The sequence below is a fragment of the Mytilus californianus genome, unplaced genomic scaffold, assembly GCF_021869535.1.
Source record: "Mytilus californianus isolate M0D057914Y unplaced genomic scaffold, xbMytCali1.0.p SCAF_9, whole genome shotgun sequence".
Classification (NCBI taxonomy): Eukaryota; Metazoa; Mollusca; class Bivalvia; order Mytilida; family Mytilidae; genus Mytilus; species Mytilus californianus.
Window position 1 is genome coordinate 63,806,778 of NW_026262745.1, and position 15,983 is coordinate 63,822,760.

The 15,983-nt window shown below is 33.2% G+C and overlaps 1 protein-coding gene and 1 long non-coding RNA gene across 3 annotated transcripts in view; both read left to right on the forward strand.

Moving 5' to 3' along the window:
• LOC127716556 (uncharacterized) overlaps positions 1-1,600 on the forward strand; it is a 35,590-nt gene extending 33,990 nt beyond the window's left edge. For both annotated transcript variants that reach the window (XR_007988993.1, XR_007988994.1), the window contains exon 3: positions 1,486-1,600. This is a non-coding gene — a long non-coding RNA (uncharacterized LOC127716556). The remainder of the gene's footprint in view (positions 1-1,485) is intronic.
• Positions 1-7,795, forward strand: part of LOC127716554 (WSC domain-containing protein 2-like) — a 72,707-nt gene extending 64,912 nt beyond the window's left edge. The window contains exons 4-6 of the mRNA XM_052222781.1: positions 3,487-3,635; positions 6,252-6,399; positions 7,262-7,795. Coding sequence (XP_052078741.1) covers positions 3,487-3,635; positions 6,252-6,399; positions 7,262-7,530 — 566 coding nt within the window. The 3' untranslated portion in view covers positions 7,531-7,795. The remainder of the gene's footprint in view (positions 1-3,486; positions 3,636-6,251; positions 6,400-7,261) is intronic.
• Positions 7,796-15,983: the final 8,188 nt, after the last annotated feature.

Genomic DNA, 15,983 nt, shown 5'->3' on the forward strand with positions numbered 1-15,983 from the left:
AATAAACCAAACTATAAAATAACCTTATCAATACATAATTGATATAGATGGGCTGATTTATGACCAGTCGAGACTAAAGGAGTAGGTTCCATAACACCCTAAAACAGCCCCTATTTATAGCTACAATTTCAAATAGGATTTATTGACCAATATCACAATGAATCATAGCTAATACAATGACTAGATAGAAAATATGTCTTTTTGTTGAAAATTTACGTACTTGCGTTCTACATTGTTCTATTCATGACGTCACAGATAGCACTCACTTTGATTTTCAACAAAAATTCAATGAAAACGGGTAAATTTCCAATGATTTTTTGGACAGGAAACATAGAGCGCATGCGTCGACAAAAAAGCTTTTTTTAACAAAATGTTTGTTATCACATTTAACATATCTGGCTTAAGTATTTAGTTGGTCGACGCCTGCACTCTATGTTTCCTAGGCCTTAATTTGTTTGAAATCTGGACGATTTGGTCAAATTTCGCAAAAATCTCTATTTTTGACCTATTTGGGATGTAAAAATCATCACTTTAAAACTACAACTTTGACAAAAAAGTTCTATTCAACTTTCTCACATGTCTTTTTATCCCTTTAAAACATTTATTATCTTGAAAAATTAAACTTAATTATCGGGGCCTAATATGACCCTTACCGAACTTACTCCTTTAAAGGTCAAGACGGGTGGGGACTGGGTCAAGACTGGTCGAGACTGAGTTGAGATTGGTCAAGACTAAGTAGAGACTGGTCTAGACTAGTTGAGCATTTGGCAAGACCTTACCAAGATTATCAAGTACTGTATTAGACTCATTAGGTTAAATTGTAGACAAAAGTCAAGTACAGTTAAGTACAGTCTAATGTTGAGTCTTTTCAAGTAAAATCTGTGCTCACTGTTAAAGTCAGCTTTACATTGACAGCTGCAATCACAGGCGAGACACTGGGTTCCTTAACACTGGGTTCTAAGGAACCCCTTACAAATTTTTCTTAAAACCATTTAAATTTGCCTTGTTTGTTTTAAGACAATTATTGGTAAAGTAACATAATTAAATTAATAGGATTAGAACTTTGCCTCTCTTTTAGAGAAGAAGATATCTGTAGTATGATTGCTAATCCTAATGCTAACTCTAAAAGTAAAAAAAAAATGTTTTATTTTTTAAAACTTTTCCAGTTTTCCCCATTTGTTTGCAGGTAATAATCGGTAAAGTAACATATGTATCAAAAAATGAGAACACCAGATTAGAAAAAAAAAGATGCAGTATGATTGCTAAGGAGACAACTGCCTTAATAAGAACAATATTTAAAAATCATCAGTGTGATATGGCTTCAAATATTGAACAAAACAAATGACATACAGTAAGCTATGAAAGGTCCTGTGATAACAAAATCATCTATTATAAGAAAGGACAAAATATATCGACAAAAACAATCATGAATAATATGCCTGAAGGACTTTAAAATATTGAACTTGAAGTGACTTTTCTTTGTAGGATACATAGAAATCTTGGAGGACAAATTGACGAGAGTCTTAAAAGACACAGATATGAAGATAAACAAGAGGAAAAGAATGCCAAACATAGTTCATTTTGTAGTTTAAAGGACTGCAGACTTTCTGATATCTTTCAAACTGTTGACGTTTTTTGGTATAAATGTAATAATGCATTATCATCTTATTTGTATAGGCATAATTTGTATAATTTGGAGTTTAGTATGACGTCCATTATCACTGAACTAGTATACATATTTGTTTAGGGGCCAGCTGAAGGACGCCTGCAGGTGCGGGAGTTTCTCGCTGCATTGAAGACCCATTGGTGGCCTTCGGCTGTTGTCTGCTCTATGGTGGAGTTGTTGTCTCTTTGACACATTCCCCATTTCCATTCTCTATTTTATACATCCTGAAAATCTTGTTGGTACCTTTTATCTCCATAAATGGAACCGCTATTTATAAAACATTGTTGTGATTGTAGTTCTATATGTGAGTTTATTAGTTAACTAGTGCGTAGTAATTGCATATATGAATTATTTTATACCATATCTATCAATCTTTGTCTTTTTAATTGAGAAATAATTTTTAAAACCTTGCTCTTTCAATCCTAGTACATCTATTTTAATTATTTTGCATAGTTTATAAGTTTAAGTAATGCCATTTTATTTCCACATTTGAATTTTACAACAAAAAATACATAAAGATAAGATTTATATCTGTGTTAACAGTTTATTTAATGGAATATTATATTTATGTTTAATTTGTAATATGCACTTATCTCATATTTTTTTCTATTTGACACATTTTCTTTTATTAATCATCAAATTTCAACAAATGTTGGAAACAAACTTACATAAAAACTTTTCAAATGTATCAAAATTCTGTGTTGTAAAATCTTAAAGATTTTCTTTTTCAGGATTTTTCCCAATATGTTTAAGAAATCTGTAGCATAATTTTTGCTTGTAGTTTTATTTCGGGATTTTTCCCGAAATGTGAAAATAAATTATTAGTCATGAGTTCTAGCATATACGTTGGGTTTTTGGGATAAATCCCGAAGTATTTAAAATCTTGCATATAGATTTTGTTTTTTTCGGGATTTTTCCCGATATGTTTGAAGAAATCTGTAACATAAATTTTTGTAAATTTGGTTTCGGGATTTTACCGGAAATGGTTAAAGAAATCTATTCAACAAAAGCATGCTTGATAAGTGATTTAGTTTTTTGGGGCTTTTTCCCGAAATTTGAAAAGAAATCATTAGTCATAAGTTATAAGTTATAGCATATTTATATGTTGGGTAATCAGGGTAATTCCCGAAATGTTTGAAGACATATATGCTTTATACATTTTACATTTAGATTATTTTTTCGGGATTTTTCCCGAAATGTGTTTAAGATCTGCTTGTCACATAGCTATGCTACCAAAAGTTTTAATTAATGTTGAAAGTGATTTCGGGGAAATTCCCGAATAAAAAGTTGTCACATACATTTTTACCACAAATATTTACAACTTTCATATATTTTGGGAAATTTCCCGAACACTAAATGTAAGTTTTATCAATTATAAGAATAAAAGCATGGAAGATTGTAAAAATTGTGTGTTTCTTTATGAAATCTGCATTCATTTATGGTAAACATTGAAAAAGCTTATAAAAAGGAATAAAATGGATTTTACTCTTTTAAAATAGAGTCAGTTATATGTAAATTAATAATGGGTTGACCGGGATGAACTTGAGTTGGCCGGAAATTGGGACTGCGACTTCGAAAAAGAGGATATGTTGTGTTGGGGCTTCACTGCAATATGGGCAACTTTTAAGTTTACTTTTGAAGACATAACAATAACAGTCTAGACGAAGAACAAAAAAAGCGCTATTTATTTGATATATTGGCTATTTCATAGTACCGGTATTTGGTCTCACGTATATTCACCCTATACGCCTTCTCTATCCAAGTTATAGCTACGAAGGAATATATTCAAGCGTATAATGATGGAATTGTTTTCTTTTCAGGCCATGCAGATTACATAGGCTGTTTTGTAGATTCCGATCCTATCAGAAAGTTTCCTTATGTATATGGAAGCACACATTTTTTAAGCTTGACCATAGACTTCTGTATACTTGGATGTACAGATGATGGGTTTAAATATGCCGGATTGCAGGTAAAGAAATGTAATTGTTACGTAAATTTACATGTTATTGATGTTTCATAATACATGAAATATTTCCATGATTTTGATTGGCAGAAAACAATCACGTGGTATTTAAAAGTGATAACTTTAAGTCCAAGTACAGCGCAACATCCATGACTTTCTCTTAGCATTCCTTGTGGGCATAGTTTAAGAATACTTTTTTGGTTTACAAATATTTTACCAAGTATCATAATATATACAAAAGAAACATCTAAAACTTGAAAACCTAAGATTCAACTATCAAAATGTTGTTATGTGTATTAATTTTTTTCATAAAGAATCATTTTAAAATCAAGGGCAGATAACTACATTGAATTTGATAGGACATTAATTGGTGATTTTTATTTTTCAAGAAAATAAGACCCGTGACCCCATACCTTTGTTTGATACCTACGAAGTATTGATGAAAAGCTATTTTCTCATTGAATTTTAATCAATTTTATCGTTTAATGTTTCCTCAATAAGAAAAAAAATCAAGTTAACTTTCCTCTATGTAACCCATTTAAAATAACTGTGATTTCGTTCGTTTAAACATATTTTAACGATAAAACAAGGTCCGTGACCTCCAATAATGGTCTCTTACTTTTCTCTCTTTAGAATTGCCCTTTTTAATTTGTGTCCAATCTGTAGATGATTCAATTTAGTAGTAAACATGTAAGTCGTGATTATCCGAAGATAGTACTATTGTGATAATATATTTGATAAAACTTTATAACGAACAAAGTCAGAAACTATTATTTCACTTTACTTTGGGTCAATATCAATACTACAAGTTATAGTTGGGTATTGTCAATACTAATTAAATAATCTTCTAAGACACTATCGTCATCATTACAAAATTAACGCAAATGAATAATTAACTATTTCTTGATGGAACAAATCTTTGATGAGATATGAATTAAATTAACATCACAAGCAGGTCAACATTTATTATATAACTTTGGACCTAATATAAACATCTGTTCTTAAACATCTTACGAATTAGCCTTACTTTTGGACAATTCGATATTTGGCTATAATAACTACGAAAATTACGTTGCCATAGCATCAGCGCGTACTGCTATATAATCTTGAATTGGAGCTGGCTCGCCAAAATGCGAACCTCTTCTTAATAGGTGTCAGTCGATTCCGGCAATCTCTACAGCGACAGATATGCCTTATACCATCCTAGGTATTGTTCCCCCAACATGTAAAGATCCATACCCAGATCTCACAGAAGTAGTTCTTCTGTTGAGAGTCTTAGGGAAACGCACAATAAGCAGACCATGCTAATTACAAAGATATCAACACCCTATCATTTATTTATTACAATAAATGATGGCGGACCTTAAAAGCTGACACCAACATTCTTTTACACAATAGTACCGCTTTTAGCTGGTTCAATAAATATTTGTCCTACACACAGTTTCGACGTCGTTATAGAAAAAGAAAGGAAATGTGTTTTCAGTAATGAAACAAAATCACTAGACATACAGATGCAAAAAGCAAAGTAAAAATAAAATTTTACTAAAGCAATAAATCAGTGTGTCTGTTCTACATCCAAAAGTCACCGTGAAACCTTCACTAGGTCTTCATTTGAATTGCATCATGGTATAGACTTTGCTCATTGTTGAAGGCTGTATGGTGACCTATGATTGCTTAAATCCAAGTTTTGTGAACTCTGTTGGACAGTTGCCTCATTTGCAATCATACCAAAACTTCTTATCTTATATGGACCAAAATCTCTGTTCTCCCTGTATATTTAAGCTGCCACCTCGCATCGGTAGGAGCGGCATTCATTGCTAGATGTGTTTTTAACTGAACATTAAAACATATCTGCGTGTGATAATTTCGATTTATAAACACAGAAATCAGTAAAAAACATTGGACAAACAAACAAACAATACCTTAAGAGCAAAACACAGAAAAAGGTCAGGGAACCAGATATCCAAAAGATCTAGAGTCCCGAGAGAAATAATCAAAATAAAATTGACGGTACAAATTTTACTGTACCAGATGCTCCTTTTCGACAATACATGTCTCTTCAGTAATGCTCGAAACTAAAATATTAATAAAATGAAAACTCAATACATACGTTCAAGAGCTGATTAACTCAAACAGAAAATGAAGTATAACCAAATCCGGACAAGGAACCAGTGTTTTAGTATGAGGGAGATATATTCTTTAATTCAAGATAGTTTGCAATATTTTATAACAGAAAATTTCAATAAAACAATATATATCCGTATCTAAATGCCAGTACAGAAAGACTGTACATATATACTGGGCTAATGATACCGACAGGGGCAAACAGTCATCCAACAATGGTATCGACCTAGTGGTAGGAAACACAATATTACTGCACCAGATGCGCATTTCGACAATTAATGTCTCGTCAGTGATGCTCGATGGAGATATATTTATTAATCCAAAACCTAATACAAACATCGAAGAGCTGACCAAGCCAAAAACTTTCGTAAAATAGAGCTTAACCAAGCATTAATATAATGTTACAAATTCTGCAAGTACTTGAAATAAATATATTATAAGTTAGACAGTTTTCCCCACAAAAAATAATTCTCTTTGTCTCGTAATTGTCTTTTTCAGTCGCGACAATGGTGCCATTGTGGTAATGACCCATACTTGGATCTTGTAAGCCATCCAAATGTCAGCGATGCACAATGTAATACACCGTGTTATGGGAATTGGACACAAATGTGTGGTGCAGATTGGAGACTCTCTATTTATCGTATAAGTACGGGTTTTATTTTAGACTGAATTTTTTAAGTACATGTTTTACAGGCATAGGTTTAAGATTCGTTATATATTTACATCCGATACATTTGACGTGTGTTTAAAAAAGTTTTAGATACTTCAACATAAATAAGACGGAAACAAAACCTGAAAACATCAAAAGTGTCTATTATGATGGCCGGTTAAGGTCATTTCGCGTTTTCGTCCTTCATATCTATAGGGCAAAAACGCGAAAACGCGAAATCGCGAAGTCCAAAAATGCGAAAACGCAAAATCGAAAACGCGAAAAGGCGAAAATGCGGAAACGCAAAGTTGAAAACGCGAAAACACGATAACGCGAAAAGGCGAAATATGTTTTCTTTCCGATTTTGGATTTTCGACTTCCCGACCAAAGAGCAGAAAACGGCCCAAGGCCAAAAATGGGTCTTCAACGCAGCGAGAAAATCCCGCACTCGGAAGCGGGCTTCAGCTGGCCCCTGAACAATAATATATACTAGTTTAGCGAAATATTCTTATTTTGCCATGATAACACTATCTTTCTTTACACGAGGCATCTAAATTACCGTCAATAATCTGATCGGACATGGCTGCGTAAAAATCACACGTAGCCTTTTTCATCATATCAAAGTTGTATATGGCTTCTTTCGGGTCTCGAGAAACCTCTGAATTAAGTAAAAGATATAAATACTGATTGTTACATAACTAAAAATTTACAAAGTAAGCACATTTTACTAAACGAAGTATGACTTTTAAATCTTTGCGCCAATTCTTCCCAGAGCTAACTCATATTGTTTTTGTGAAACTAGTTGAATAATGTGACAATAAACAAACAGTAAATTGACAAACTCATATTTACATTATAGGAGAAGTCATAAGTGTTCCAACTTTTCAGCAGTATGGAACAGCATTCTACGGTAGAGCCATTTCAACTCAGCCATTGAAATCAGAAGTTATACACAGTAATGGTTTGAAAGCGAAAGTTGACTGTGCAAAGGCCTGTGGAGAAATCATTGACTGTAAAGTGTTTTCTATTTCCTCGCAGACTAAACTTTATCACCTGTTTGAAAAGACTATAAAGCTTTGTGATGCCAATATAACGGATCCAAATACTTCAGTCCATCTCCTTTTATGAACAGTTTGTGATTATCTTAACTATTATTTAGCTATCTTCCCAGTTTAAAAACACATTTCATAATAATGTATAATACACTAGATGCCTCTATCATTTCGAGGTCAAGTCATCTTATTTGTTATTTCACTGTGCAATTTTTGATTTACTTTTCCGACGTATACATGGAAAGAAAGGCAATGGAGATTATTTTGTACATTAGAACCCTTATTTAGATATGATAGTAGCAATACTAGCAAAAGTTTGTTTTCATGTTCATTATCTTAAACATATAATATGAACTCATTCTGAAAGCATTGTATCAGGAGCCTCTAGCCTTTGTCAGTTTTGTATTATTTTTAATTTTAGTTTCTTGTGTACAATTTGGAGTTTAGTATGGCGTTCATTATCACTGAACTAGTATATATATTTGTTTAGGGGCCAGCTGAAGGACGCCTCCGGGTGCGGGAATTTCTCGCTGCATTGAAGACCTGTTGGTGACCTTCTGCTGTTGTCTGTTCTATGGTCGGGTTGTTGTCTCTTTGACACATTCCCCATTTCCATTCTCAATTTTATGTTTATATCAGATATAAACATAATCAGACATGTAACCAGGAGGGGATCGAGAGATGTGTTGGGCGTTCCTAACTATCTTTGAAAACATACAGGTTTTAGTAAATTGTTTTTGGACATTTTCTATTTATATGGATATTCACCTTTACACATTTTGGTCGTAATTTGTGCAATTCCCCTAGAACTGTTTAGATACTAGATTGACATAATTAAGAGAATTCAACACTGATTAGGAAAATAATGCAGCACTATTTCCGAATTGGTTCAAAGTTAAATTCTCATTGAGTGGAATAACTAGTCAAGCACTGGTAATAGAAAAAAAAAGAAGAAAAAAAAAACGCCAAAAAAAAAAAAAAAAAATTGCAAAAGAAATAAAATGACTTTTTTGTATGCAAACGGAATACAATTACAATAAACACATTATATTACACAGAAGTTGAACACCAATTAAGGGAACACTGTAAATGAGAGGCGAAAGATACCAAAGGGACATTCAAACTCATAAGTCGAAAATAAACTGACAACGCCATGGCAAAAAAAAAAGAACAACAGACAAACAATAGTACACAAAGCACAATATAGAAACTACTAAAGACTGAGCAACACTAACCCCAACAAAAAATGGGGGTGATCTCAGGTACTCCGGAAGGGTAAGCAGCTCTTGCTACACATGTGTCACCCGTTGTGTTGCTCATGTTAGTACAAACCCGGTAATAAGTCTAATTCGGTAGGTCACATTCGGGGAAAGGGGACGTGATTGTACCATGAGCTTTACGACAGGACTGGGTGACATAGAGGAGAGAGATCAGCAACATCAATTTGTGGGATTGCAATGAGTATGTGTTAATATCAAGTAAACCTAGGACTTTGATAGACCACCCCTCCCCTAAGAAAACGAAAAAAAAAATTCCCGTGGAATATGTTGTTTATCGCTAAATAAACAGAACATGAAAAAGATGTACCACGCTATTTCCGAAAAAGCCTTCTGATGATAAGCTACCCGTTTGGTAACAACTTATATCTACGAAATAGGTGGGGCCCGTATTATTTATAAATAATACTTTATGCTATAAACATATCTGTAAAACTATATTGATTTTCAACGTAAATGTAGTGCGTACTGAGGTATGATTTTTTAATTTTTATGTCCTGACGAGAATTAAAGCTATCCACATTGAAGCATTGAAATTATTACTGTATAAATAAACAACACTAAGCGATCTCGACAAGTTGATTGTGTTTTAGAGGCAGTCAAAAAAAAAAAAGTAACTTCCCGCGTTGCCAGTTATATTTGCTTAAATCTAAAATATTTGAACGCACTGTAGGATTTACGGGTGTTTTATTTAAAGCACATAGGTTACAGTATGATCAAAACTCCTACCGTAAAGGTTATAAAAGGTGTTCGGCCTTTTGACAAATAGAAATAATATTGTTTTTATGAAGGATCTACTACTATTTTGGATTTTTATGAAGAAAAAAAAAAAACATTTGTGTGACGTGATATTTCTGGTGCGCAACGCATTATTTCAAATTTCAAAACACGAAATACTACAACAATAAACACATTGTTTCAAACTAATTCTGTTTTCAAATGCACAACATTTTTTTACAATGAGGGGTTGTGAGTACAATTTGCAGCATTGATATATTTATATCCTTTGTGTAAATTTCGATGACAAGTTGAATCTTACCTTCCACGATGGTCTGTTTCAAAAGACTATGTGGTACTGACGTTACGGAGAGTGAGAAATTTCCCCTCAACTTATTTCATACAAGTCTCATTTAAACAATCTTCTAACTAAAGCATCACGGGGTTATATGTGTATAAGATAATGCTTACATACATTTTAGCGTAATTCTTAACATATGAATAGTTTGAACTAAAAGATGGCTAAAAGATATAATGTTTGAATGTTTTTCAAATAAATTAATATGGCATTCTCAACCAATACCAACGTTCTCAAATTCAATGGTTGTTCAAATGTTTCAAAAATGTGTAAAAGCTGCAATATTTCATCATCTGGAAAGATCCATACTATAGAGTACATTTAGTTAACTCTTTCCATTCAAATCGTAGCAATAGGTTACAACAACTAAAAAATGTGACCTACCACTGAAAACTGAACTTGGCAGGATCACGTTTTTAAGTTCTAATCTGCCTAAGAATCAGGCAGTGGTGAAAACATGACAACAAAATACCACTCAAGTTGATATTGATTTATGTTCTAATTGTATAAAGGTGCACGAATATAACATTCGTTTCCTTTTCCTGTTCTGGTATTTCAAGATATAATTAGGTTGAAATGTACTAGAAATTAACAATTAAGGGTTAGCTAACTCCGTAATTTGCTATCATTCTAACCAAAAGTTATCTACAGATTTCTGGAATTACCAGATACGCAGAAACAAAAAACCTACCATTTCTAACTCATGATGAGAGTAACTTCAAAATAGGACGGTTAGGTCGGTGGGGTTTTTATCGGCCTTTTTTTGATTTTTTTTTAAATTGCCTGATTCTTGCTTATAGCATACTTTTCTAAAAAAAATTTCGCCTATGAATTTAAAAATTATTTAGAAACTAAGGTTCTCCTTCAACAAAGATAACCTTAGCAGAATTTGGCTATTCATTTTTAGGTTCATTTTTGGTCAAATAGCCTCTTACGTATTCAACTTAATTCAATATGTTCGGGTTTTAGCGTTCCTGATGAAGGTAAATCAAGAAAACACTGTGGACGGACCGATCAATTAAGTGTTGTTTCTGTTTTTTTTTATACTGGTTAGCTATCGCTGCTGTTGAACTGTTAGTCCCCGATGGTATTATTAGCTCAGAACTTAGTGAATCGGTACTGACATAACTTTGTTTTTTAACATACTTTTCTTAAATTCCCCGTTGCTCAATTAGAATAATCAAGAATCTAAGAATCTAGCTCCAACACACAAAGTTTACCTCAGTTGAGTTTTGGTTCTTCGTGTTAGGAACAATTTAGCAATAAACATAGGTTTAACCCACAATTTTCTTCGGAAAATGCCTATACAAGGTCCAGAATATAAAAAAAAAGTACACTCTTTCCTTTGATTGATAACGTTTGATTTTGTCAGTTTTGTGAACTTCCCCTTTTTGAATTTACCTTGGAGTTCGGTATTTTTATACCCCACCTACGATAGAAGAGGGGCATTATGTTTTTCGGTCTGTGCGTCCGTTCGTTTGTCCGTCCGTTCGTCCGTTCGTCCGTCTGTCCTGCTTCAGGTTAAAGTTTTTGTTCAAGGTAGATTTTAATGAAGTTGAAGTCCAATCAACTTGAGACTTAGTACACATGTTCCCTATGATATGATCTTTCTAAATTTAATGGTAAACTAGAGTTTTGACTAAGCAATCTCGACAAGTTGATTGTGTTTTAGAGGCAGCCAAACAAAAAAAAAGTAACTTTCCGCGTTGCCAGTTATATTTGCATAAATCAATTTGAACGCACTGCAGGATTTACGGGTGTTTTATTTAAAGCACAGCACGGTGTAAAATAAGGAGATGGTGTATGATTGGCGATGAGACAACTATCCACCATAGACCAAAGGACAAGGATGTTAACAACTATAGGTTACAGTATGATCAAAACTCCTACCGTAAAGTAGGTTATAAAATGTGTCCGGTCTTTTGACAAATAGAAATAATATTATTTTTATGAAGGATTTACTAATATTTTAGATTTTTAGGAAAAACAACATTTGTGTGACGTGATATTTCTGGTGCGCAACGCATCATTGCAAATTTCAAAACACGAAATACTACAACAATAAGCACATTGTTTCAAACTAATTCTGTTTCCAAAATGCACAACAATATTTTACAATGAGGGGTTGTGAGTACAATTTACAGCACTGATATATTTATATCCTTTGTGTAAAATTTGATGACACGTTGAATCTTACCTTGCCTGGTCCCCCCTTTCGTGGGAAAAATTTGGTTGGTTATATAGGGAATCACTGAAGCATGACTGTAGCGGGCCCCCTCTTATGGCAGTCAGTGGGCCCCCCTTATGAAAAGTTTTGGATCCGCCTTCAAACGCACCAACTTTGTTATATTACAAAATTATTTTCATTTAGCATCAATTTTTTAATCTTGAGTTCTCTTCCCTCCATTGTGCATGTGCACTGATAGATACACTTTGTTAGGTTATTTAAACCAAAGCCTTGAATACCGTTAATCAATAACTTGAAGATTGATATGGTATTGTAATTTAAACTTTGAACTGTGTTACCTTAACTATCTTCTTCCTTGTTATTGGATACACACACACACACACGAAAAAAGAATACCTCCGATAGACTCAGGTAACCATAAATATTGGTGGTCTTCGAATTATGCCAAAGCATATCGAAGTAAATAGGACACACTCATTTTGAACTGAATTGTTTTAATGTAGTTTTATTAACCTTTTCCCTTATTGTTGTTGTTGTTGTGCATTCGATGAATGCATTGATGATTGAATTCAACGGAGACTATCATATGGCTATATATCGAAAACAAGTTCATAGACAGTACCAAAACGCGTTATTCATTCAAATTTTTATATCTATTGATTTATTCAGATTGTATTTTTCTGTCAATTTTGTTGTTGATAGAAAGGCCAGCTTGTGCAGACAAAATGTTGAACTATATCATTTAATTGTTTTCTTTTCTATGATTTTAATGAATATTCCAGTCTTGCTGAATAAAGTGAGTGCTAAAAATAAGGTGAACTCTCTAAGTTGTTAACTGTTTTATTGCACTAACCTCCACCTTTATCATTCTGATTAGTTCTTCACAAAACCTTACATCACGATTTTGTAACGTTTAATGGTATTTCTAACATTGCCATGTAAGCGGGAGGTTTGGCTAGCCATAAAACTTGGTTCAACCTATCATTTTTTGTTAAAATGTCCTGCACCAAGTCAGGAATATGACAGTTGTTATCAGACAGTCCGTTTCTATTTATAATGGTGTTTGCTTTTATTGTAGTTCAATGTTTCTGTTGTTCCGTTGTTTTCCTCTTATAGTTGATGTGTTTCCCTCGGTTTTACTTTCTTACCCGGATTTGTTTTTGCTTAATCGAATTATGACTATAGAACAGCGGTATACTACTGTTGCCTTTATTAAATGTTTTTGACATTATCTTAATAACCTATAACCGAACGTATACACTGCGTCATAATATTTGAACTAACGTTGCAACTTACATGTAACCAGAACATACCATTAATTGAAGGCTACTTCCTGTGGGCCGATAAAATAAAACAAATCTTTCCTATCATGGGAACCCCTCTAATACATACAATTACAACCAAAATTACACACAATCATTGTTGTAAGATTTTCCTTAAATATTGTACACAACATGAAGCTTTTATGATTCTTTCTTTGTGCACACCCATCAAACAATTTGTACAGCTGTAAGTTTTCATTATCGGTCGTCCGACTGTATGTATCACTCTGCTTAGCTCTTAAAATTGCATACCATAGCTTTGTGACGTCAAATACGTTTACCCGGCCTTAATAACTTTGACCCGGACATATGTCCGATGTCATAATGAATGAACTGACGTTGATAAATTTGACCTGAACTTATCTAGTCATCTTCCGGTTTTTCTGGTGAAGCAAATAAAACACTTGTTTCTATCATGCAAAATAAGCAAATACAACCCGATAAATCGATTATCTGGTTGTCTGCATATTCATCTTGTAAAATATCAGCTGTTCGACACACTATGAAGCTTTTAAGAACTCGTTCACTGCGCTCATTCGACAAAAAGATTTATTTTGAGATTAGCAGCTGATATTTTACAATATCAATATTCAGACAATCTGATAATAGGAACATATATGCCGAAATCATGTGTTTTAAAAGATACCTGTATGAATGTCGAAAGTCCGTAGCTACTCCTGTGGTTGTCACCGTCTCTAAAAATTCTCTATTAGAATTTTGGTATTGGCTTCAGATATCTGACACCTTTTTAAATTCCGAACTTGTGCTGTCTTAGACTAACAGAGCCTGCATTGGTGCTCGTTCATCGTTTTTTATCAAATTAATTTATCTAATTTCGTTCACTTGAGTGTTGATTTGTATTACAACATCTAATTTCATTAAAATATAATTTAAAATATATATATCCTCAAATAAAACCCTGCCTTTTAATTACACCTGAAGATTCATTTTTGAATCTATATTAACAATATATAATACTAATAACTCCTCATAAATACGAGGATTAAAATTTTGTACGCCAGACGCGCGTTTCATGTACAAAAGACTCACCAGTGACGTTCTGATCAGAAGGGTTAAAAAGGCCAACATAAAGTACGAAGTTGAAGAGCAATGAAGACCCAAATTCCGAAAGGTTTTGTCAAATACAGCTAAGAGCATCTATTCCTAGGATAGAAAATCCTTAGTATTTCGAAATATTTTAAGTTTTGTAAACAGTTAGTTCAGAATTATGACCATATTAATGATAACTCTTGTCAACACACACGTGCTGATTACTGGGCAGGTGAGGAATGGGGACCATGCATGGCAACAACATCAAGATGTAAAGTTGAAAAAAAACGCTTACAAATCAGAAAAATTAATTCAAATAGTTCTTTTATCCTGGTCCGAGTTTACTTTAATGTTGTTTTTTTTTAGCTATATCAGCTCTTCCTAAAATGTTTTAGAATTTAGGACGTTACAATATTTCGACTATGATGATCATCGCTGAACAGACTTTTTGTCGAAACGCGAAGCTGGTGCAGTTACATTTGAAAAAGAGAGGCAAAGGATACCAAAGGGACATTCAAACTCATAAGTCGAAAAAAAACAACGCCATGGCTATAAACAAAAAAGACAAACAGACAAACAACAGTACACAAAACAACATAGAAAAACCCAAAGACTGAAATCGACTCTGGGAATATTAAAGAAAATATTAAAAACATACGGTGAATGTCAATGCATAGATTACCACTTCGCAAGAGGAATGATAATATGCTATGTAAAATCAAAGGGAATTCAATCGATTCAATTATCCGACAAGACATTTTCTACTATAGTAAAAGCAAGAGGTGACCTGAAGTCTAGTTCGATCTACATTGCTGTCAAATGTGATAACATCTACGAATCCAGATCCGAGCAACATACGATCTCATGCTATACATTGATTGGAGAGAAGCTATGGGTGTTCAACAACACATAATTATTGGCTTATCCTTTGGCAATTTCCCTCTATAAAGATCTAGACTCAAACGTGTTTGTATGTTCTTACTATACAAACAGTGTATCTGTCCTGTCGTCTGATGGGACAAAATGTAAAAAAATCTCAGTTTTGAAAATGAAATATCGCGTCCATGTGCTTTGCATTTTGATATGGAGAGAAAGAACCTGTTTTTTTTGCAAAGATGAGTGGACCAGTCTATGTTTATAAGGTTTCGTAAAAAGTGAGGAAATATATCTCGCAGTCTTATATTCGACTTTAAGACATTATGTGTTCATCAGGACGAAAATCTGTTCAATTCATTTGACTATTATCAATCATACTTTTATGTCCACACTGCATAATAAGTTGTCATCTCTTGTTCCATTTTTTTCTATATGTACTTATATGGGTTTAAATGTATGTTTGTACTAACCTGGTAAAGTATTTCGTATCAACGTGCCACTAGCAGTTGTAACTTATGTATTTTTGATAATAGGCAATACTTGCTTTATTGCGTTTAAATTCTGCCTGGATATCATTACGTTTTAAATTGGAGATCAATAATCGTTAGCACCACGATCATGTGTAATTATTACATACATTTGTATAAGAATTGTTGGACAATCTATTAAATGGCTTAACTTTATCCCGACTTGAATCTCCATTTCACAATGGAAAATGTCATGTTATACATGGTGCTAGTT